The sequence below is a fragment of the Rana temporaria genome, chromosome 1 (genome assembly GCF_905171775.1).
Source record: "Rana temporaria chromosome 1, aRanTem1.1, whole genome shotgun sequence".
Taxonomy (NCBI): domain Eukaryota; kingdom Metazoa; phylum Chordata; class Amphibia; order Anura; family Ranidae; genus Rana; species Rana temporaria.
Window position 1 is genome coordinate 6467704 of NC_053489.1, and position 25486 is coordinate 6493189.

At 47.3% G+C, this 25486-nt stretch overlaps 2 protein-coding genes across 3 annotated transcripts in view; both read left to right on the forward strand.

Annotated features, from left to right (window-relative positions):
- The window catches only part of LOC120924009, a 742797-nt gene that overhangs the window by 115409 nt on the left and 601902 nt on the right, over positions 1-25486 (forward strand). The gene's annotated exons all lie outside the window — the stretch shown is intronic.
- Positions 1-25486, forward strand: part of LOC120924156 — a 54740-nt gene that overhangs the window by 21964 nt on the left and 7290 nt on the right. For both annotated transcript variants that reach the window (XM_040335087.1, XM_040335117.1), the window contains exons 4-7: positions 1113-1268; positions 5138-5245; positions 9801-9902; positions 13850-13966. In XM_040335087.1, coding sequence (XP_040191021.1) covers positions 1113-1268; positions 5138-5245; positions 9801-9902; positions 13850-13966 — 483 coding nt within the window. The remainder of the gene's footprint in view (positions 1-1112; positions 1269-5137; positions 5246-9800; positions 9903-13849; positions 13967-25486) is intronic.

Genomic DNA, 25486 nt, shown 5'->3' on the forward strand with positions numbered 1-25486 from the left:
AGACTTACCTAGGATTTGTTTTTTTTTTATAATGAAGGTTCCTTTAACCACCTAAGGACCGCCTAACGCCGATATACGTTGGCAGAATGGCACGGCTGGGCACAATCACGTACCTAAACGTTATTGTATAATGTCCAGGCGCGCACCCGCGGCCCGGTCTGAAGCTCTGTGGCCGCGGGACTCGCGGACCCGATCGCCGCTGGAGTCCCGCGATCGGTCCCCGGAGATGAAGAACGGGGAGAGCTGTGTGTAAACACAGCTTCCCCGTTCTTCACTGTGGCGCTGTCATCGATCGTGTGATCCCTTTATATAGGGAATCACAATCGATGACGTCACACCTACAGCCACACCCCCCTACAGTTAGAAACACATATGAGGTCACACATAACCCCTACAGCGCCCCCTTGTGGTTAACTCCCAAACTGCAATTGTCATTTTCACAGTAAACAATGCATTTTTAATGCATTTTTTGCTGTGAAAATGACAATGGTCCCAAAAATGTGTCAAAATTGTCCGAAGTGTCCGCCATAATGTCGCAGTCATGAAAAAAGTCTCTGATCGCCGCCATTAGTAGTAAAAAAAAAATTAATAAAACTATCCCCTATTTTGTAAACGCTATAAATTTTGCGCAAACCAATCGATAAACTCTTATTGCGATTTTTTTTTTTTTTACCAAAAATAGGTAGAAGAATACATATCGGCCTAAACTGACGGAAAAAAAATGTTTTTTTATATATTTTTGGGGGATATTTATTGTAGCAAAAAGTAAAATATATTAATTTTTTTTTCCAAATTGTCGCTCTATTTTTGTTTATAGCGCAAAAAATAAAAACCGCAGAGGTGATCAAATACCACCAAAAGAAATCTCTATTTGTGGGGGAAAAAAGGACGCCGATTTTGTTTGGGAGCCACGTCTCACGGCCGCGCAATTGTCAGTTAAAGTGACGCAGTGCCGAATCGCAAAAAGGACCTGGTCCTTTAGCTGCATTTTGGTCCGGGTCTTAAGTGGTTAAGTGACATTAGACATTTTGAAGTTCATCCCTTGATGAGCAGCTGAATAAAACCGAAAAGAGACAAAAAGTAACACTTTGTTTATTGTGTTCCTTTCGCAGTAAAACCTTGGCAGACGGAAATGGTGCTCGTTGCCATTGGCTTGTTTCTTCAGTGGGGCGTGACCATGCTCTACAGCCTATTAGAGATATGTTTACCCAAATGCAGGAAGTCCAACCGGGGACAGTTTCGGCAAATGAATGGCAATAAAGATGAAGGTAAGCCAATAGGAAAGAGCCAAACTGGGAGTTTTCATTTCCTTAAAATTTTGGGGAAAATATCGATATTTTTTTTAAAATGTTGCCATTTTCAGGGGAAGTACAAACATAATAAAAACATATTTACATATGTAGCCCTACCCCCGCCGGAGCTGCTGGTTATATTTTCGGTGGCACGTTGCCTCTATTCTCGCTGTCCAGGGTGAAAGGAGAGTCCAAAGAAATTCAATGTCCACACGCAATGTACCTCTTTTCTCTTTGGGTTTATTTTGGAGAACTTTAGTAGAAAAGAGGAGTAAGGGGTGGAAGTGTAGGTAGGTTCAGGTGCACAGTCACAAAGTAAGGAAAACACTCCTGTTTCCAGCAAACAGTTCTCGTCGCCACTCTAGCCAGAGTGGGTATTGCTCCCCCGGATAGGTCCCTCTCACTGGCCTAGCAGCCGGGATGGCGCACGGAATAAAGTCCAGTCTCTGCCACAGACCTTCCTTTCTCGGTGAGATATGTTGGTCCGGAATCCCCTGCCACAGGATTCAGATCTCTTTAGCTTTTCTCACTAGAACCTTTAGACCCGACAGGCGACACTGTCAAGCCTCTTGGTGTACGGTGCATCCTTGGATGAAGCTTCCAGGCCTTCTAAGGTACCAGTCTCTTGCATGGTCCTTACCAGGATAGGTCCTCCCCTGGTCTCCTTCATCAAGTGGCTTCCTCCCTTGAGACAGACAGCACAGGATCCCCTCTGCGGTACGGGCCCCAGTCAGACAACTTGGCCCAACAGCCGGAGCCGCAGCCAACGTCGTCCCGGAGCCAGGATTCACAACACGCACCTCCGGGCAGGCGGGCCACGAGGCGCGAACGGACGGACGCCGCACCAATGTCGTCTGTCCCTTAAATACCTCTCCTGAGCATGCACAGCGGGGTAACCACTCCCACTAATTTGTTGCTGATGGGGACACTCAATGTACCATGACCTGACTGCTGCCACCCTTGGCCTGGGGTGGTAATAACACCCCCAGGAGATCGATGGTGGATCACTCCCAGTACAACCATGGCTAGAACAGAGGCTAAATTGCCTTTAATCACTCTGGTCTGAGCCAATGGAAACCTGACACCGTGCATTCCATGTGAAGAAACAGACAATTAAGCCAACTAGAAAAAAAGTGTCTCAAAATCAAAATCCCGATGTGTCTCAAAGATCCCGTACGACCACTCCGCATAACTCAAGCGGGAAAGGAAAGGGATACACAGAGCTCCACCCACCCGCTTATAGACTTCTATAATGAAGGGACACTGAAGCAAGAAGTGGCCCATTGTCTCCTCCATCCCTCCACACTCAAATCTTGGACAGCCACGGTTCTCCGCAAAGCAATGCTTCAGGTTGCCCTTCACATAGAGTCTGCCATGGAACGAGCGCCAGGCCAAATCCCAAAACTTTAAAGGGATTCTCTCTAGATTGAGCAAACGCATACCCTTCCTCATACCAGGGCCTGGGCAATCCCTCAAGGCAAGTGGCTCGCTAAAGGCAGATTCAATAACCCTCCTCTCCAGGGCTTTCCTAGAAAGAGCCTTAATTTCCTCCACCGTCACTCGCCACTGCCGAAGCATTTTCAGGAAAGGAGCAACATAAGCCGGGACTTTACCATGTCGGACCCTCAGGCTTTTCAATGGCCCACCATTCTCCCAGCTTCGCAGGAAAGGCCTAAACCAGGACTGGAAAATACCAACCCACCCAGGTGGTTCCTCTGCCAGCATGTTGGCAAAATTATGTTTCAAAAACATCAGATAGAAGAATACTATACCTAGGCCACCCATCCGCCTGGGAAGGTAGGCTACAGACCTCTTAACGCGTTTCAATTTGTTCCCCCATAACAGTTGAAAGAAACAGCTGTAGATCTTTGCATAGAGAGATGCTGGCAAAACACAAACAAAGCTGACATACAGAAATACCGGGATCAAGAAAGTTTTAATCAGGTCAATCCTTTACCTGTAAGGCTGCATTCACACCTAACCGCAGCGTTTTGTACCGCGATTTGCCGCGACAAATTGCAGCGTTTTGTACCGCGATTTGCCGCGACAAAACGCAGCGTTTTTTACCAAGGTTTTCACTGGAGGGGTGATTTACACATTGTCGGCTATGCCGAACGCCGAAGCCGCCTGAAAAAAAGGGTCAGGGACTTGTTTTGAGCTTCAGGCGTACGGCGTTTCGACGTTCGGTGTGGAGATGTGAACCATCTCCATAGAGGACAATGTTAAATCACCCATCCAGCGTATTTCAGGCTGCAATAGCGTCGGGCTTCAGGCGTTAAAACGCCTAGGTGTGAATGGAGCCTAAGAGAGTTTTCAATCCTTTCAGCTGGTAACCTTGGCATCTGCATCTGGTAGCCTGCTTACCCAATTTGCGAGACCATTATCACGGGGATCAAATTTGACGCCTAAAACTTTAATTTCCTGTCGGGGGTTTTGGGAAGATGTCTGGGAGCTCGAAGCCCTTGCCTTCCTCTCCCATCTAGAAAACCTCACTCTTATCCTGGTTCATCTTTAAAGCGGGGGTTCACCCATAGAGAACACTTTTTCCCCTTAGGCCCCATACACACCATAGAATCCATCCGCAGATAAATCCCAGCAAATGGGTTTCAGCGGATAGATCCTATGGTGTGTACACGCCAGCGGATCTGTTTCCGCGGATATTTCTCCCCTGGGATGGATTTCCAGCAGATCGGATATTCGCTGACATGCACAACATATCCATCTGCTGAAGTCCATCCCAACGGATGGATCCGCTGGTCTGTACAGACTCACCGAATCCATCCGTCCGAAGGGATCCCCCGCATGCGTCGCAATGATTCAACGCATGCGTGGAATTCCTTATATGACAGCGTCGCGCCCGTCGCCGCGTCATAATCGCGGCGACGGCGCGACACGTCATCGCCAGAGGATTTCGGCGCGGATTTCAATGCGATGGTGAGTACACTCCATCGCATTAAAATCTGCTGAAATCCTCGAGAGGATTTATCCGCGGAAACGGTCCGCTGGACCGTATCCGCGGATAAATCCTCCCGTGTGTATGGGGCCTCAGATGGATGCTCGTTTTGTCTAGGGGAATCCGCTAGTTGTTTTAAAATATGATCCATACTTACCCGTTTACGAGATGCATCTTCTCCGCCGCTTCCGGGTATGGGCTGCGGGACTGGGCGTTCCTTCTTGATTGACAGTCTTCCGAGAGGCTTCCGACGGTCGCATCCATCGCGTCACGATTTTCCGAAAGAAGCCGAACGTCGGTACGCAGGCGCAGTATAGAGCCGCACCGACGTTCGGCTTCTTTCGGCTACGAGTGACGCGATGGATGCGACCGTCGGAAGCCTCTCGGAAGACTGTCAATCAAGAAGGAACGCCCGCTCCCGAAGACCCATACCCGGAAGCGACGGAGAAGATGCATCTCGAAAACGGGTAAGTACGGATTATATTTTAAAACAACTAGCCGATTCCCCTAGACAAAACGAGCAGGAATCTAAGGGGAAAAGGTCAAAAAATAAGTAAATGGGTGAACTCCCGCTTTAAGCCAGATGCCTCAGCATGCTGCTTCATCACCGAGACCACTTCCTCTGCAGGACAGACCCAGGCTTGATGTTTCCTCTAGCTGAGATCCAGCAGACTGAGCCAACAGCACCTTTGCAAAACAGCACCACCTGGTGGAAAAGTTCCTCTGGTGCAGAGACTGATGTGACTGGCTCAGTGTTCTCTGTACAACACTGCGGTATATGTCAGAGCTATATATAAAATTGTATGATAATTGTGGAATATGTAACAATATTATAGATTTCTCCAGCAGCTGTATTTCATAAAAAAATAATTACCGTATGTTTTGGTTTCAGTGGTCCAGGACTCTGGAACGCCCAGCCTCTGCAGCGAAGTCCTCACTACGGCGGACAATCTTCTGGGGTTCATCAAGGAGTCTCTTGCGGTGGCCATCTCTGTGTTTGGTAAGTCTTGAGGTGACCCCAGTGAAAGTTGCCACTTTTTTTGGTGCTGTGAGAAGTGTCACCACATGAGAGTCGCTAGAAGTCTTCTATACAGCAGTAGATATTTATGTATCTAAACCCAAGTGCTTCATGCCCCTTTCACACTGGGGCGGGATGTGCGGTGGCGGAATTGCGGACGCCCCCCGCTCGCCCCCACTCCAGTGCGCGTGTCCGGCGGGCGCGATTGCCGCCGGGCACCCGCGATCGCTCGTTACAGAGCGAGGACTGGGAGCTATGTGTTTAAACAGAAGATCAGTGTTTCCCCTAGTGAGGCCACACCCTCCTACAGTTAGAACACACCCAGGGAACATACTTAACCCCTTCCCAGCCCCCTAGTGTTAACCCCTTCACTGCCAGTGGCATTTTTATAGTAATCCAATGCATTTTTATAGCACTGATCGCTATAAAAATGCCAATGGTCCCAAACATGTGTCAAAAGTGTCGGAAGTGTCCGACATAATGTCGCAGTACCGAAAAAAAAAATCGCTGATCGCCGCCGTTACTAGTAAAAAATATATATTAATAAAAATGCCACAAAACTACCCCCTATTTTGTAAACGCTATAACTTTTGCGCAAACCAATCAATAAACGCTTATTGCGATTTTTTTTTTTACGAAAAATATGTAGAAGAATACGTATCGGCCTAAACTGAGGAAAAACATTTTTTTTATATATATATATATATATATATATATATTTTTGGGGGATATTTATTATAGCAAAAAGTAAAAAATATTCATTTTTTTCAAAATTGTCGCTCTATTTTTGATTATAGCGCAAAAACTAAAAACCGCAGAGGTGATCAAATACCACCAAAAGAAAGCTCTATTTGTGGGGAAAAAAGGACGCCAATTTTGTTTGGGAGCCACGTCGCACGACCGCGCAATTGTCAGTTAAAGCGACACAGTGCCGAATCGCAAAAAAAGTGCTCTGGTCTTTGACCAGCAATATGGTCCGGGGCTGAAGTGGTTAAGAAACAAAGAATTTCTCTCTCAAAAGTCGCAACTTCAACCAAACAAATCCACCAAAACAGTGCCACCTACCCAACCACACCCTATCTGGACTCTGGATGGAATGCACTGCAGTCTAAAACAGAAAAACACACAAGGGAGTAAGAAACAACCTCTTCGGGGGAAGGGACAACCTCTTCGGGGGAAGGGACAACCTCTTCGGGGGAAGGGGCGACCTCTTCGGGGGAAGGGACAACCTCTTCGGGGGAAGGGACAACCTCTTCGGGGGAAGGGGCGACCTCTTCGGGGGAAGGGACAACCTCTTCGGGGGAAGGGACAACCTCTTCAGGGGAAGGTACAACCTCTTCGGGGGAAGGGACAACCTCTTCGGGGGAAGGGACAACCTCTTCAGGGGAAGGGACAACCTCTTCGGGGGAAGGGACAACCTCTTCGGGGGAAGGGACAACCTCTTCAGGGGAAGGAACAACCTCTTCAGGGGAAGGGACGAGCTTATTGGCCAACGTCCAGAAATATTTCAGAACTGACGAATTTGAATTGCCGTTATTACGTATTTTCGTTGTTTTGATTTCCGTTTTCCTAATATTCATAATTTCGAGTTTTCGTTCATTTTGATTTTCGTTATTTTTGAATCTTAGTTTCGGTATTTTCATTGTTTCTATGGCTTTCGTTTTTTTCACTCTTTCGTATTTTCGCTGTTTCTAATTTACTGATTTCATATTTTCGTTGTTTTCGGGTTTACATCCACTTTAAATGAGCTAAATACAACCCAGGTGCATCAAAACAAAAGGCGTGAAAAATACTTTCAGTTCATTTCCTTTTATGAAGCAGCCACAGCCCGAGTAGAAAAGCCTGTTCCTTGACAGCGCTCTGCGAAGAAAGAGCCACGCTCTCTTGGGTAGATTCACACACATTGCCCTAACTTTAGGACGGCCTAGCCTAGCCTGTTTAGGCTACACCGCCGTAAATTAGTTAGGCTAGTAGTGATTTTTAAACCACTTACCTGCTAATCTACGGCGGCGTAGCCTCAAACGAGCAGGCGTAAGGGCGCCTAATTCAAATGACTTGGAGGGGGGCGTGTTGTATGGAAATGAGGCTTGACCTCACGTTTTTTTATGTTTTTTTACACTGCGCATGCGCCGGGCGACTACATTTCCCAGTGCGCATTGCGACTAAGTACGCCGTACGGGCCTATTGATTTAGACGTGGACGTAAACGACGTAACTCCCGATTCACGGACGACTTGCGCAAACGACGTAAAAAATTCGAACCTCGCGGCGGGAACGGCGGCCATACTTTAACATTGTTATTCCACTTCATAGGTGGAATAACTTTAGGCGGCCTATCCCTTACGGAAACCGCGTAATTCGACGGCGTAGGCCTGGCGTACGTTCGTGAATCGGCGTATCCCCTCATTTACATAATCTACGCCGGCCGCAATGGAAGCGCCATCTAGCGGCCATCAGAAACATTGCAAGCTAAGATAGGCTGGCTTGCGCCGTTCTATCTTAGCTTTGTTTAAGTGTATCTCTGTTTGAGCATACGCTTAAACAAACGCCGGCGTAGATTCAGAGTTAGGTCGACTTATCTACTGATAAGCCGGCCTAACTCTTTGTGAATCTACCTATGTGTGTGGAAACAGTGGTCTCTCCGCAGAGGTCTGAAATGCCCTCTACTGATTCAGAGCTAGAGCTCTCCGATCAGCAGGGTGGAGATCTGTATTTGTAACACAGCAAAGGGGTATGTCGAATCTTCAGAGAGGCTGCTGCTTCTTCCTACACGGGGAGGGGATTTACTAAAACTGGGTCGCTTAGAATCTGGTGCAGCCGTGCATATTAACCAATCAGCTTGTTCAATTAAACTTTGGCAATAAAACCTGGTCGCTGATTGGTTCCTATGTGGAACTGCACCAGATTTTGCACTCTCCGGTTCAAGTAAATAACCCCTAGAGCAGGGATCCTCAAACTACGGCCCTCCAGCTGTTGCGGGACTACACATCCCATGAGGCATTGTAAACCTCTGACATTCACAGACATGACTAGGCATGATGGGAATTGTAGTTCCTGAACAACTGGAGGGCCGTAGTTTGAAGATCCATGGCCTAGAGCATGTTAAATGCATATATTCTCATGGGAACTTTGTTGAAATGAATGGTTCGGTGACAGGTTCTCTTTACATTTACAGTTGAAAATGTTGTAATATAAATTGTTTTACCCCTTATTGGTTGTTTTTTTTAAGTTACAAATATCTGCCATTTTTGTATGTTTTTTTTTTTATTTTTTTTTAATTGCAATATTATTAGTTTTAATTTACTTATTTTTTTTTTTTTTTTTGTACATTGCCCACTTGCCGACTGCAATACACAAAGTACCGAGGTTAGGACTGACGGCTTCGCCCATATCCCCGGTAAACCACACGCAAGCCGCAACATATATGTTATGGGTGAAGCTGTCAGCTAAACCTCGGTACTTTTTTTCTTGTCAGCTGTTGATTGGCTTTCTCGTTAAAAGTAGTGCTAGCAGCTAATTAGCCGCTGGACCGCTTTCAGAAGCAGCGGGTGGGGTTGCCCCGCCCCCCCCCCCTCTCCCGTTGTTTCTTATTTTTACCAGCGCGCCTGAGAAACGATCCCGACTCATATGACACACGCTATCAAATTTATGGATGACATGTAAAAAAGGTGGCGATGTCAAATTCTTTTTTTTTTTTTTAAAGTAGGCAATAGCCCAGATTCAAGAAGCTATTGCGCCCGCGCAACCATAGGTTGCGCGGCGCAATAGCTGTTTTTCTCCCGCGTAGCGAATGCCCCTGATTCAGGAACATCGCTACGCGGACTGCAGCCTAGGATATGACAGACATAAGCCTCCTTATGCCTTCACATCCCAGGCTGCATTCTTGCGTTGGCCGCTAGGGGGCGCGGCCATTGTGATCGGCGTATAGTATGCAAATTGCATACTACCACCGATTCACAAAAGTTGCGCGGGCCCTGCGCACGCAAGGTACGGAGTTTCCGTACGGCGACTTTAGCGCAAGGTTGCTCCTGCTAATAGTAGGGGCAGCCAATGCTAAAGTATAGCCGCCCTTCCCGCTCGTGAAATTTAAATTTCACGTCGTTTACGTAAGTGATTCGTGAATGGCGCTGGACGCCATTCACGTTCACTTAGAAGCAAATGACGTCCTTGCGACGTCATTTGCCGCAATGCACGTCGGGAAAGTTTCCCGACGGAGCATGCGCTGTTCGCTCGGCGCGGGAGCGCGCCTAATTTAAATGATTCCCGCCCCCGGCGGGATCATTTACATTAGGCGCCCTTACGCCGGGCTAATTAGCATATCGCCCGCGCAATTTACGGAGCTACTGCTCCGTGAATCGCGGGCAAATCGAAATATTTGCGTGGGCACAGAGCAAAAATCGTTGCCCTTTGCCCACGCAAATATTGCGCGGATCTACCTGAATCTGGGCCAATGACATTTTAATTTTTTCCTAACATTTTATTGTTTGGTTGATCAACACAACCTGATCATTGTGTATATATATGTTTTTATGTTTCAGGATGTATAATCCCATGGTGGTGTTGGGTGATACCGGCATTTTTCTTCTTGTGTCGGACGATGCACTGGATAATCCAGTTGGTAAACCGTTGTAGGAAAACACGTAAGTCTTCATGCACTTGTTCTTCCTTTGTGTGCGCCATCCAAATGGGATTTTTTTTTTATTGTTTGTGATTTAAATTAAACTAGTAGACATCATAGAGTAACCCAACGATTTCCACCCTAGGGCAATTTCTTTTTTTTCATTTTATGCACACATGTTAAGATCTGCACTTTTGGCTATAAAAAAAAGTTAAAATCCCTCGAACATTATATACCACGGGTCCGGTCGCTAAAATTTCCTTCCAGACGATTTCAGAATCTCAATTTTGTGTTATGACTTTGCCCCCATCGTTGTGCCCCTTTCATCTTGTGTCCCCATCAGAGTGCCCCCTTGCATCAGGTGTCCCCATCAGAGTGCCCCCTTACATCAAGTAATCCTGTCAGATTGCCCACTTACATCAGGTGCCCCCTTACATCCTTTGTGCCCATCGGAGTGCCTCCTTACATCTTTTTCCCCCATTACAGTGCCCCCTTACATCTTGTGCCCATCTAAAGTGCCCCCTTACATCTTGTGCCCATCTAAAGTGCTCCTTACATCTTTTGTGCCCACCTGAAGTGCCCCCTTACATCTTGTGCCCATCTAAAGTGCTTCTTACATCTTGTGCCCCCATTAGAGTACCCCCTTACATCTTGTGCCCCCATCAGAGTGTCCCCTTACATCTTGTGCCCATATAAGTGCCCCCTTACATATTGTGCCCATCTAAAGTGCTCCTTACATCTTTTTCCCCCATTACAGTGCCCCCTTACATCATGTGCCCATCTGAAGTGCCCCCTTACATCTTGTGCCCATCTAAGTGCCCCCTTACATCTTGTGCCCATCTAAGTGCCCCCTTACATCTTGTGCCTATCTAAGTTCCCACCCTTACATCTTGTGCCCATCTAAAGTGCTTCTTACATCTTGTGCCCCCATCAGAGTACCCCTTACATCTTGTGCCCCGTTACATCCTTGTGCCCATCTAAGTGCCCCCTTACATCTTGTGCCCATCTAAGTGCCCCCTTACATCTTGTGCCCATCTAAAGTGCACCTTACATCTTGTGCCCCCATCACAGTGCCACTTACATCTTGTGCCCCCATTACAGTGCCCCCTTACATCTTGTGTCCATCTAAAGTGCCCCTTACATCTTGTGCCCCCATTAGAGTGCCCCCTTACATCTTGTACCCCCATCAGAGTGCCCCTTTCTTCCCCCATCTGAGTGCCCCCTACATCTCGTGCCCATCTGAGTGCCCCCTTACATCTTGTTCCCCCATGAGAGTGCCCCCCTACATCTCGTGCCCATCTGAGTGCCCCCCTACATCTCGTTCCCCCATGAGAGTGCCCCCCTACATCTTGTGCCCATCTGAGTGCCCCCTTGCATCTTGTGCCCATCTGAGTGCTCCTTACATCTTGTGCCCCCATCACAGTGCCCCTTACAACTTGTGCCCCCCTTATCACAGTGCCCCCTTACATTAGATGTCCCCATCACAGCACCCAGAGGCGATTCAGTTCGCATGTGTTGCGCTATATAAGTTGCTCACTCACTCCTTTACATCAGGTATTCACAACAACAGTATGTGGAGAGCATCATGGAAGGGTTTCCTTGGCCGAGCAGCTGCAGCCAAGCCTTACATCACCAAGTGCAATGCAAAGCGTCGGATGCCGTGGTGTAAAGCACACCGCCACCGGACTCTAAAGCAGTGGAGATATGTTCTCTGGAGTGACGAATCACGCTTCTAGAGAGTCTTCTAGAGAGGGACATTGTTCCCTCATTCTTCTTTGCAAAATCTCAAGCTCTGTCAGATTGGATGGAGAGCGTCTGTGATCAGCAATTTTCAGGTCTTGCCACAGATTCTCAATGGGATTTAGGTCTGGACTGTGACTGGGCCATTCTAACACATGAATAGGCTTTGATCTAAACCATTCCATTGTAGCTCTGGCTGTATGTTTAGGGTCTTTTGCAGACTCTAACAGGTTTTCTTCTAAGATTGCCCTGTATTTGGCTCCATCCATCTTCCCATCAACTCTGACCAGCTTCCCTGTCCCTGCTGAAGAAAACATCCCCACCACATGATGTTGCCACCTCCGTGTTTCACAGTGGGGATGGTGTGTTCAGGGTGATGTGCAGTGTTATGTTTTCCCCCACACATAGCGTTTTGCTTTTAGGCCAAAAAGTTGAATTTTGGTGTCATGTGACCAGAGCACCTTCTTCCACATGTTTGCTGTGTCCCCTCCCCCACATGTTTGCTGTGTCCCCTCCCCCACATGTTTGCTGTGTCCCCTCCCCCACATGGCTTCTCACAAACTGCAAAAGGCACTTCTTGTGTCTTTCTTTCTCCAATGTCTTTCTTCTTGTCACTCTTCCATAAAGGGCAGATTTGTGGAGAGACCACTAATAGTTGTCCTGTGGACAGATTCTCCCACCTGAGCTGTGGATCTCTGCAGCTCCTCCAGAGTTACCATGGGCCTCTTGGCTGCTTCTCTGATGAATGCTCCCCTTGCCCGGCCCGGTCAGTTTAGGTGGACGGCCATGTCTTGGTAGGTTTGCGGTTGTGCCATACTCTTTCCATTTTCCGATGATGGATTAAACAGAAGCTCCGTGAGATCTTCAAAGCTTGGGAGATTTTTTTTATAATCTAACCCTGCTTTATACTTCTCCACAGCTTTATCCCTGACCTGTCTGGTGTGTCCCTTGGCCTTCATGATGCTGTTTGTTCACTAAGGTTCTCTAACAAACCTCTGAGGGCTTCACAGAACAGCTGTGTTTATACTTAAAAGAAATGACACACAGGTGGACTCTATTTACGAATTATGCGACTTCTGAAGGCAATTGGTTCCACTAGATTGTAGTTAGGGGTATCAGAGTAAAAGGGGGCTGAATACAAATGCCCTCCCCCCCCACACACTTTTCACATATTTATTTGTAAAAAAATAAATAAAAACCATTTATCATTTTCCTTCCACTTCACAATTATGTGCCACTTTGTGTTGGTCCATCACATAAAATCCCAATAAAATACATTTACGTTTTTGGTTGTAACATGACAAGATGTGGAAAATTCCAAGGGGTATGAATACTTTTTCAAGGCACTGTTTTTATACACATTTGAAAAAAAAAATGTAATTTATATTATTTACTTTTTTTATTTTTTGTAGTATTCATATAGCTAGATTCAGGTAGCTGTGTGTATCTTTGCGGCGGCGTAGCGTATCGTATTTACGCTACACCGCCGTAAGTAAGTGAGGCAAGTGCTGTATTCACAAAGCACTTGCCTCCTAAGTTACGGCGGCGTAGCGAAAATGGGGCCTGCGTAAGCGCGCCTAATTCAAATGAGGATGAGGGGGGCGTGTTTTATGTAAATGGTGGTGACCCGACGTGATTGATGTTTTTTACAAACGGCGCATGCGCCGTCCGTGTACATATCCCAGTGTGCATTGCTCCAAAGTACGCCGCAAGGACGTATTGGTTTCGACGTGAACGTAAATTACGTCCAGCCCCATTCACGGACGACTTACAAACGACGTAAACATTTTCAAATTTCGAAGCGGGAACGACGGCCATACTTAACATTGGCTAGGCCAGCTGTTTGTTGGAATAACTTTACGCCGGAAAACGCCTTACGTAAACGGCGTATCTTTACTGCGACGGGCGCGTGTACGTTCGTGAATCGGCGTATCTAGGCATTTGCATATTCTACGCCAAAAATCAACGGAAGCGCCACCTAGCGGCCAGCCTAAATATTGCACCCTAAGATACGACGGCGTAGGAGGCGTAGGAGACTTACGCCGCTCGTATCTTAGCCTAATTTAGGACGGCGTAGATTCAGAGTTACATCGGCGTATGTACTGATACGCCGGCGTAAACCTTTCTGAATCTAGCTAATAATATTTACATAATTAAAAAAAAACGACTTTTGCATTTCCTTTTTTTGTAACTTTTAAAACTGCTTGTTGTTTTTTGTTCATGTCTCAGGTGAGAAGATCTCCTTCTTCTTCGTGAAAGTCTTTTGTGCCGTGGCCATAGGCATCTCCAGCGTATTGGGAGTTCCCACGTTCTGTATTGCCGTCTTAGTGATCTTCTACTTACACCGTGAGTAGAAAAGATTCCGTTGTATCATAACTCATCATTTACCTAGATGGGACCATATAAGGGTTTGTCTGTTGGGGTCAGGTGTGTGCCCTCCTTCATTGACCATCAATGTCTTCTATTACCGTGTGAGGAGCCAGTGGCGGAATTATCATGGTCGCGGCAGTCGCGATTGCGACTGGGCCCCGCGGTTCCGCTACTTTAGGGGGGCCCGCAGACCCCCCTTCATCTGTCTGCCAGTGTGAGGTGCCGCGGAACCCCGCCCGTCCGTCTGCCAGTGTGAACGGCCCGCCAGTTAGCTCCGCCGCGGGAGGAGGGGGGTTCGTCCGTTGATACTGTTGAGGATGAGGGGAGAGAAGGCAGAGCTGAGACAGTGGACGTGGACCACCCTGCCCCGCCCCGCCCCTATCCAGAGAGAATGTGGGGAGGCGAGGGAGGTCACTGAAAAAGAAAGTCAGCTGACCAGATGACACCAATCACCTGAAGAGGGAGGAGCTGGCAATCCATGAGGAAAAGGCATCCCTAGGCTCACGTGTGACAGAGTTCTGAGTAGGAATCAATTGCCTGAACTAAGTAAGAGACAAATTGCCAGTGCAATCGATTCCAACCTCCACCACCTCTGCCTCTTACTGATCATCCCATCCCCCACCACTGCTGCCACCCCCCATAACACCACCGCTGCCACCCCCCATTAAAACACCACTGCTGCCACCCCCCATAACACCACCGCTGCCACCCCCCATTAAAACACCACCGCTGCCACCCCCCATAACACCACCGCTGCCACCCCTCATAACACCACCGCTGCCACCCCCTATAACACCACCGCTGCCACCCCCCATAACACCACCGCTGCCACCCCCCATAACACCACCGCTGCCACCCCCTATAACACCACCGCTGCCACCCCCCATAACACCACCGCTGCCACCCCCTATAACACCACCGCTGCCACCCCCCCATAACACCACCGCTGCCACCCCCTATAACACCACCGCTGCCACCCCCCATAACACCACCGCTGCCACCCCCTATAACACCACCGCTGCCACCCCCCCATAACACCACCACTGCCACCCCCCATAACACCACCGCTGCCACCCCCCATAACACCACCGATTCCACCCCCCATAACGCTGCCACCCCCCATAACACCACCGCTGCCACCCCCCATAACGCTGCCACCCCCCATAACACCACCGCTGCCACCCCCCATAACACCACAGCTGCCACCCCCCATAACACCACCGCTGCCACCCCCTATAACACCACCGCTGCCACCCCCCATAACACCACCGCTGCCACCCCCCATAACACCACCGCTGCCACCCCCCATAACGCTGCCACCCCCCATAACACCACCGCTGCCTCCCCCCATAACACCACAGCTGCCACCCCCCCATAACACCACCGCTGCCACCCCCTATAACACCACCGCTGCCACCCCCCATAGCACCACCGCTGCCACCCCCCCATAACACCACCGCTGCCACCCCCTATAACACCACAGCTGCCACCCCCCATAACACCACCGCTGCCACCCCCATAACACCACCGCTGCCACCCCCCCATAACACCACCGCTGCCACCCCCTATAACACCACCGCTGCCACCCCCCATAGCACCACCGCTGCCACCCCCCCCCCATAACACCACCGCTGCCACCCCCTATAACACCACAGCTGCCACCCCTCCTCAACACTATCACCTCTGACACCTCCCCTCAATACCACCACCACTGTCACCCCCTCTTAACTCTACCACTGCCACCCCCTCTTAACACCACCACTGCCATCCCCTTTCAACACTATCACTACCACCCCCCATCAACACAGCCGCTGCCACACCCCCCCAACACCACCGCTGCCACCCCCCATAACACCACCGCTGCCACCCCCCATAACACCACCGCTGCCACCCCCTATAACACCACAGCTGCCACCCCTCCTCAACACTATCACTTCTGACACCTCCCCTCAATACCACCACCACTGTCACCCCCTCTCAACACCACCACTGCCACCCCCTCTCAACACCACCACTGCCATCCCCTTTCAACACTATCACTACCACCCCCCATCAACACACCCCCCATAACACCACCGCTACCACCCCCTATAACACCACCGCTGCCACCCCTCCTCAACACTATCACCTCTGACACCTCCCCTCAATACCACCACCACTGTCACCCCCTCTTAACTCTACCACTGCCACCCCCTCTCAACACAACACTGCCACCCCCTCTCAACACCACCACTGCCATCCCCTTTCAACACTATCACTACCACCCCCCATCAACACAGCCGCTGCCACACCCCCCAACACCACCGCTGTCACCCTCTTCAACACCACCACCACTGATGACACCCCCAACACCCCTCAAAAAAGTATAACAATTATGCTTTTTCGGGGGGGGGGCTTCATGATTTCTTGCACCGGGGCCCTGAAGTTTCTAGTTGCGCCTCTGTGAGGAGCACACAGGGCCAACCACAAACTATTAGGGATAAGCCCGATGTTCGAGTCGAACGTAAGTGTTCGCCTGTTCGCACAACGGCGAACAATTTGGGGTCTTCGCAGCAAATTCGAAAGCAGCGGAACACCCTTTAAAAATCAAAAGTGCTAATTTTAAAGGCTAATATGCAATTTATTGTCATAAAAAGTATTTGGGGACCCGGGTCTTGTCCCAGGGGACATGTATCAATGCAAGAAAAAGTTTTAAAATAGGCAGTGATTTTAATAATGCTTAACCACTTAACCCCCGGACCATATTGCTGCTCAAAGACCAGAGCACTTTTTGCGATTCGGCACTGCGTCGCTTTAACTGACAATTGCGCGGTCGTCCAAACAAAATTGACGTCCTTTTTTCCCACAAATAGAGCTTTATTTTGGTGGTATTTGATCACCTCTGCGGTTTTTATTTTTTGCGCTATAAACAAAAATAGAGCGACAAATTTGAAAAAAAAATAATATTTTTTACTTTTTGCTGTAATAAATATCCCCCAAAAATATATATAAAAAAACATATTTTTTCCTCAGTTTAGGACGATACGTATTCTTCTACATATTTTTTGTAAAAAAAAAATCGCAATAAGCGTTTATTGATTGGTTTGCGCAAAAGTTATAGCGTTTAAAAAATAGGGGGTATTTTTATGGCATTGTTATTAATATTTTTTTTTACTAGTAATGGCGGCGATCAGCGATTTTTTTTTCGGTACTGCGACATTATGGCGGACACTTCGGACACTTTTGACACATTTTTGGGACCAGTGGCATTTTTATAGCGATCAGTGCTATAAAAATGCATTGGATTACTATAAAAATGCCACTGGCAGTGAAGGGGTTAACACTAGAGGGCGGGGAAGGTGTTACGTATGTTCCCTGGGTGTGTTCTAACCTACAGTTAGATCCCCACCTACAGGTTGCCTCACTAGGGGAAATGACTGATCGCTGTTCATACATTGTATGAACAGAAGATCAGCATTTTCTCCCCCTGACAGGACCAGGAGCTGTGTGTTTACACACACAGCTCCCGGTCCCCGCTCTGTAACGAGCGATCGCGTGTGCCCGGCGGCGATCGTGCCCGCCGGGCACGTGCACGGTAGTCGGGGGCGAGCGGGCGGCACGCACGCGCCCCTAGTGGCCTGCTCGAGAGCCGACGTTATATTACCTGCTCTCACGCAGGAGAGCCGACTTGCCGCCGTAAAACGACGGTGGGCGGTCGGCAAGCAGTTAAAGTGGAACAATAAAAGTGAAATATTATTTAAAATTTCGCACCTGGGGAGGGGGGTGCCTATAGTATGCCTGTAAAGTGGCGCATTTTCCCCATGTTTAGAACTGTCTCTGCACAAAATGACTTTTCTAAAGGAAAAAAAGTAATTCAAAACTTCTTGCAGCTATAATGAATTGTCAGGTCCTCGGCAATACAGATGAAAGTAATTGAAAAAAAACGGCATGGGTTCCCCCCCTAGTCCATTACCAGGCCCTTTGGGTCAGGTATGAATATTAAGGGGGACCCCGAACCAAAATTTTAAAAAAAATTTGCCCCAAATTCCATGACCAGGCCCTTCAGGTCTGATGTGGATTTTAAGGGCAGCCCCGCGCCCAAAAAACATGGCTTGGGGTTCCCCCCAAAAATCCGCACCAGACCCTTATCTGAGCACGCAACCAGCAGGCTGCGGGAAAAGAGGGGGGGACCGAGTGCGACCCTGCCATCCTCTGACGCAATGGGGAAACGCCTGGGTTATCCAATGACTTGTACGGGCGACCCCACCCCCCTCTGATGCAACGCAGAAAAAATGCGCTACTTTACAGGCATACTATAGACACCCCCCAGGTATGAAATTCAAAGGAATATTTCACTTTTATTGTTTCACTTTTAGCATTATTAAAATCACTACTCCTGGAAAAACGTCAGTTTTTTAAACTTTCTTTTGCATTGATACATGTCCCCTGGGGCAGGACCCGGGTCCCCAAACACTTTTTATGACAAAAACTTGCATATTAGCCTTTAAAATTAGCACTTTTAATTTTTCATGTTCGTGTCCCATAGACTTTAACGGTGTTCGTGTGTTCACACAAAGTTTTTGCCTGTTCGCTTTTTCTGCTGCGAACCGAACCAGGGGATGTTCGGCTCATCCCTAGTGTGCAATATGTCATTGCACTTACCACATAGACCTTTCTATACAGGTCTGGTAGGATGAAAGCATGGGATAAATGTAAAAGGATATGTCCAGACATGACTTAAATTAACCACTTAAGGACCGCCTCCTACGTCGGCAGAATGGCACGGCTGGGCACAAGCACATACAGGCACGTCCTCTTTAAGTGCCCAGCTGTGGTTCGCGGGCGCGCGCCCGTGAACCGGTCCGAAGCTCCGTGACCGCGGGACCCGATTGCCGCTGGAGTCCCGGGATCGGTCCCCGGAGCTGAAGAACGGGGAGAGGTGTGTGTAAACACAGCTTCCCCGTTCTTCACTGTGGCGCTGTCATTGATCGTGTGTTCCCTAATATAGGGAAACACAATCAATGACGTCACACCTACAGCCACACCCCCTACAGTTAAACACAAATGAGGTCATACTTAACCCCTTCAGTGCCCCCTGTGGTTAACTCCCAAACTGCAATTGTCATTTTCACAGTAAACAGTGCATTTTTAATGCATTTTTTGCTGTGAAAATGACAATGGTCCCAAAAATGTGTCAAAACTGTCCGAAGTGTTCCGCCATAATGTCGCAGTCACGAAAAAAAATCGCCGATCGCCGCCATTAGTAGTAAAACAAATTTTTTTTTATAAAAATGCAAAATAACTTTCCCCTATTTTGTAAACGCTATAAATTTTGCGCAAACCAATCGATAAACGCTTATTGCGATTTTTTTTTACCAAAAATAGGTAGAAGAATACGTATCGGTCTAAACTGAGGAAAAAAACGTTTTTTTATATATTTTTGGGGGATATTTATTATAGCAAAAAGTAAAAAATATTGCATTTTTTTCAAAATTGTCGCTCTATTTTTGTTTATAGCGCAAAAAATAAAAACCGCAGAGGTGATCAAATACCACCAAAAGAAAGCTCTATTTGCGGGGAAAAAAGGACGCCAACTTTGTTTGGGAGCCACGTCGCACGACCGCGCAATTGTCAGTTAAAGTGACACAGTGCCGAATCGCAAAAACTGGCCAGGACCTTTAGCTGCCTAAAAATCCGGGTCTTAAAGAGGGGGTTCACCCTATAATTTTTTTTTTTGTCTAGCATTAAATTAAGCATAGTAGCGCGAGCTACAGTATGCCTTTATTATTTTTTTTAGCCCCGTACTCACTGTGTAATCCTATAGTGAAGATTCAGACTCACCGCGGGGAATGGGCGTTCCTATGCATAGGGAAGATGATTGACGGCCGGCTATGGCGCGTCAAGCTTCTCCGGAAATGGCCGAAATAGGCCTTGGCTCTTCACGGCGCCTGCGCCTAGTCTGTGCGCAGGCGCCGTATAGCGCCGTGAAGAGCCGAGACCTACTCCGGCTATCTTCGGGGAGCGTGACGCGCCATAGCCGGCCGTCAATCATCTTCCCTCTCCATAGGAACGCCCATTCCCCGCGGGGAGTCTGAATCTTCACTATAGGATTAAACTGTGAGTACGGGGCAAAAAAATAAATAAAGGCATACTACATGTAGCTCGTGCTACTATGCTTAATTTAATGCTAGAATGTTGTTATTGAGGGTGAACCACCGCTTTAAGTGGTTAACCCCTAAACTTTCCTCTCCCCCTCAACAGCATGGCCCAAAATGTTATTATTTTACCGTCTTCCCGGAGAATAGATGCAGATATACCCCCCCCACCCAAAGTTTGGGATCTAATGACCTAGGGCTCCCCAAGGAATTCCCTTAATTTGCAGGGATTTCCTCTCACTTCCTGTTTGGTTATGGGACAGGAAGTGAAGGAAAATCTCTGCAATAGGCGGAAAAAAAAAATCTGATGGGCTATAACTCTCCCTTACTCTATTCAAAATGAAAAAAAAAAAAAAAGTTCTGCATACAGTTCTACTTTAAGAACAGCCCCTAATTACAACGTTAAACCGAACTCCTAACTATAACCCTTTACTTAAAGCGGAGGTCTGTCCAAAAATTAAAACCCAGCAGCTACACACACTGCACCTGCTGGCTTTTAATAGGACACCAAAGCCGCGTACACACGATCGGTCCATCCGATGAGAACGGACCGAAGGACCCTTGTCACAGGGTACACATCATCAGTTAAAAAAATGATCGTGTCAGAACGCGGTGACGTAAAACACAACGACGTGCTGAAAAAAACGAAGTTCAATGCTTCCGAGCATGCGTCGACTTGATTCTGAGCATGCGCGGATTTTTTTATCCGATGGTCGTGCCCACAGACGATCGTTTTTTTTTCCTATCGGTTAGGAATCCATCGGTTGAATTTTAAAAGAAGTTTCAAATTTTTTAACCGATGGATAAATAACCGATGGGGGCCACACGCGATCGGTTTGGTCTGATGAAAACGGTCCATCGGACCGTTCTCATCGAATTGACCGATCGTTAGTGTTGAGCAGAATACGCCATATTCGATTTCGCGATATATCACGAATATATAGCCGAATATTCGAGATATATTCGCTAAAATCGAATATTCGTGATATTTTATCCAAATGAAATTTTTGCGAATGCGATAATAATTGCGAAATTTCGACAAGTGCGGTAGGAGAACTCTGATTGGCTCATGCTGAAATCGAATACTCGTGATATATTATCGAAATTTCGCAAATGCGAATGCGAAATTGATTGCGGAATTTCGACAACTGTGGTAGGAGAACTCTGATTGGCTCCGATGCAAAAGAAGGGCGGAGAAAGTATTCGCTAATATTCTGAAATCAAATATTCGTGACATTTTATCCAAAAAACAATATTGCGAAATTTCGCTAATGCGGATGCGAAAATGATAGCGAAATTTTAACAACTGTGGTAGGAGAACTCTGATGCAAAAGAAGGGCGGAGAAAATAATCGCGCAATATTCCTATTGCCGAATATTCGCATTGCGAATGTTCGGCAATATAAAATGATCGCTTCAGCTACTCGGCCCAGGGTCTCTAATCATACCAGCAATGCTTTTAGACGTCTATGGAGATCACTAGGATGTGATCTGTTTTAAAAATAAAATTGAAAAAATGTGAATATTCGGAATAGCGAATATTGGCCGCGAAATTCGATATATTCGCGAATACTCGAATATGCCATATTCGAGCCGAATATTCGCAATACGAATATTCGTGAGCAACACTACCGATCGTGTGTACGCGGCAGAACTCCTAATTTCAACCCTAAACCTAACTACTAACTCTAACCCTTTATCTTATTTATTTTTTATTTTTTTTGAGCTGGAGCTCAAAAACGCAGCGGTAGCGTTTTTGAGCGTTTTTGAGAGTTTTTTAACGTCTGGCGTTTTTACAACTCTACTCTGGAGCTTCAGAACGCACTGGTCCTGTTTTTTTTTTTTTGCAGCTTAAAAACGGCTCAGCCATCTACAGTCCAAAAACGTCATGGTGGGCATGAGGCCATAGACTAACATGGAGAGCCGTTTTTAAGTAAGCTATATGTTATTTAACCGCTTCCATACCGGGGGGGCACTTACGCACCTTCCTGCCCAGGCCAATTTTCAGCTTTCAGCACTGTCGCAGTTTGAATGACAATTGCGTGGTCGTGCTACACTGTACCCAAATGAAATTTTTATCATTTTGTTGCCACAAATAGAGCTTTCTTTTGGTGGTATTTGATCACCTCTGCGATTTTTATTTAAACAACTAAAAAAAGATCAACATTTTTGAAAAAAATACGTTTTTATTTTTTTCTGTTAATTTTTTTTTGTAAATAAGTAAGTTTTCTTCTTCAATTATGGGCACTGATGGGCACCGATGAGGTGGCACTGATGGGCGCCGATGAGGTGGCACTGATAGGTGGCACTGATGGGCACTGATAGGCGGCACTGGTATGCTGCACTGATAGGCATTCATAGGCGGCACGGATGGACACTCATAGGCGGCACTGGGCACTCTTTGGCGGCACTGATGGGCACAGGGTGCCCATGCACACCCTAATTACCCTGTGCTGCACAGATTCCCCCTGCTGCTTGGCTGCAGAGAAAGGGACATAGGAATTTCTGTCCTCAGGCCCTTTCTCTGTCTCAAAAGTGAGATATCAGGGGTCTGTTTAGGCCCCTGATATCTCACCAAAGCCCCACAATGGTGCTCATAAAAAATTGTTAAACAAAATAATAAAATATTGTAAAAACATATAAAAAAATAAAATTGTAAAAAGTAATAATAAAAAATAAATAAAAATAAACTACTGACAACAGTCCCTGCCCACTGACACTATCCACTGTTCTACTGACACGTCCATTGCCCTACTGCCATAAATATATATATATATATACACACGCATGTGTATTTGAGCTTTGGGGTGCACACCCTAATGTAATAGGCTGCGCACACCTATGTGGGCACTCATGGGTGGCACTTATGGGTGGCACAGATGGGCACTGATAGGTGGGCACTGGGCATAGATGGACACTAAGAGGTGGCACTGATGGACACTGGGTGGCACTGATGGACACTTAGGGGTGGCACTGATGGCATTGCTGGGCATCATTCCAGCCAGTGCCCATGTTGCCAGTTAGTGCCCATTTGTGGGCACTGATTGGCATCGATTGTGTTTTTTTTTTGGTGTTGTTTTTTTTTTTTTTTGCTCTATTGAGCACCGGGGGGCACTCCCTGGTGGTCCAGTGTTGGCATCCAAAGGGGGGGGCTGCGCTGATAAACAATCAGCGTGAACCCCCCCTGTCAGGAGAGCCGCCGATCGGCTCTCCTCTACTCGCGTCTGTCAGACACGAGTGAGGAAGAGCCGATCAACGGCTCTTCCTGTTTACATCGTGATCAGCCGTGGTTGGACACAACTGATCACGTGGTAAAGAGTCTCCGCCGGAGGCTCTTTACCGAGATCGGAGATGCAGGGTGTCAGACTGATTTTGTCCCATTTGGATGAATGCATGTGAAAACAAAGATCACTCTCCCGTTTTTCCACATAGGAGGGTGTTTTTGTATTAGGGCCCTTTCACACGGGCGGACGAACGGACCGTTTATTACAAGTCCGTTTACGGACTTGTAATGTATCCCTATGGGATTGCAGACGTTAGCGGATGATGCATCCGCTAACGTCCGTAACGATCCGCGTTCGCAAAGTTCCGCTTTTTCAGACGGAAGAAAACCCTATTTTTCTTCCGTCTGGCGGAACGGATCGGATGAATATGGACACCCGGGGCCAGATTCACGTAGCTCAGCGGATCTATAGATCCGCTCGATCTACGTGAATTAAGATCCGCTCCCGCAAGTTTAGGAGGCAAGTGGCTAATTCACAAACCACTTACCTCCAAACTTGCGACGGCGGATCCTAAATCCCCCGGCGGAACTCAAATTCCGCGGCTAGGGGAGTGTCATATTTAAATCAGGTGCGTTCCCGCGCCGATTTAAATGCGCATGCGCCGTCCGGGGAATTTCCCGGCTTGCATTGCTCCCACTGACGTCACTGGTTGCGACGTGAGCGGGACTTGCGACGCGCGTGTTTGTGAATCGGCGTACGCAAACGACGTAGGAAAATTCAAATTCGACGCGGGAACGCCGGCTATACTTAACATTGGCTGCGCCTGATAAAAGAAGGGGTAAGTATACGACGGAAAACCGCTACAGAAAACGACGTAAGAAGACTGCGACGGGTCCGCGTACGTTCGTGAATTTGCGTATCTCGCTGATTTATATTATTTATTGTAAATCAGCAGGAACGCCCCCCGGCGCCATTTTTAAATTGAAAAAAAGATCCGACAGTGTAACACATTGTAACACTGTCGCATCTAAGCCCTATCTATGCGTAATTCTATGAATCAGGCGCATAGATAGGACCAGTTTACGTCAGAGATACGATGGTGTATCTGTAGATATCTGTAGATAATACACCGTCGTATCTCTTTGTGAATCTGGCCCCCGGTCTGTATTCATCCGATTCCCCATAAGGGAGAGCAGAGCAAAGACAGGGCGGTCTCTGCACAGTGTGCGGGGACCGCCCTGTCCGCCGATTTACGGAGGATCCCCGCTGAGCCGACGGAAACACACACGGGGCGGATCAATACGGATCCGCTCCGTGTGAAAGGGCCCTTAGGCAAAGTATTCAGGTGACTATATAATATTGATATGAGACCTTTTGAGTGGGGGTCATTTTTACATAAACATTCAAAATGCGATATGTCACAAAGATGGATAAGGTGAACTCCTGCGCTGTCTGAAAAGTGAAGGGGAGGGGAACAAACTGAAAATACTGCTGCAAATATAAAGGTCTACCTCGATAGACTAAAGTGAAACAGAAAAAATTTAAATAAAATACTTGCGCTGTAGAGTGTGGGACAAAGAGTGAAACTGGGTGATAACGTTTACAAAGTAGCTAGTGAGGATAATATTATAAAGCATATATAGCAATGAAAATAACACAAGGACAGTCCTTAGTAAAAATCTGCACTCTGAAAAAGTCCAGATCCGGCACAATCCTGCCGTGTATTGGTGTATTCCAACAGAGGTAAATCCTGATCTCCAACGGTGCAGGTGTTGTGTAAAAATGATAATACAAAAAATACACTTTAAGAGAAGAAGCACGGAAAAAAGTTCTAAAAGAAATATATATAAGACCCTTGGATCCGGAGTATAGGTGGAATAGAATAGTTGAGCCAACACCAAAGTCACATGTATACACCTCTGGTGAACCCAGCTGCTCACCTCAAATTGACCGCAATGTGTCTAGATCAACCTGGTCTAGATGGTTATAGTCCACAAATAGGTAGCACACATAAATCTCCGTCCGATGTTTAACATGAAAAAAACAAAGTAAAAAGACAAAAAAAAAAGGCTGATGGTGAAATACCGTCACAAAAAGGGGTTGGTAATTGGGATCTTGGCGAGTGGGAGTGCACTCACA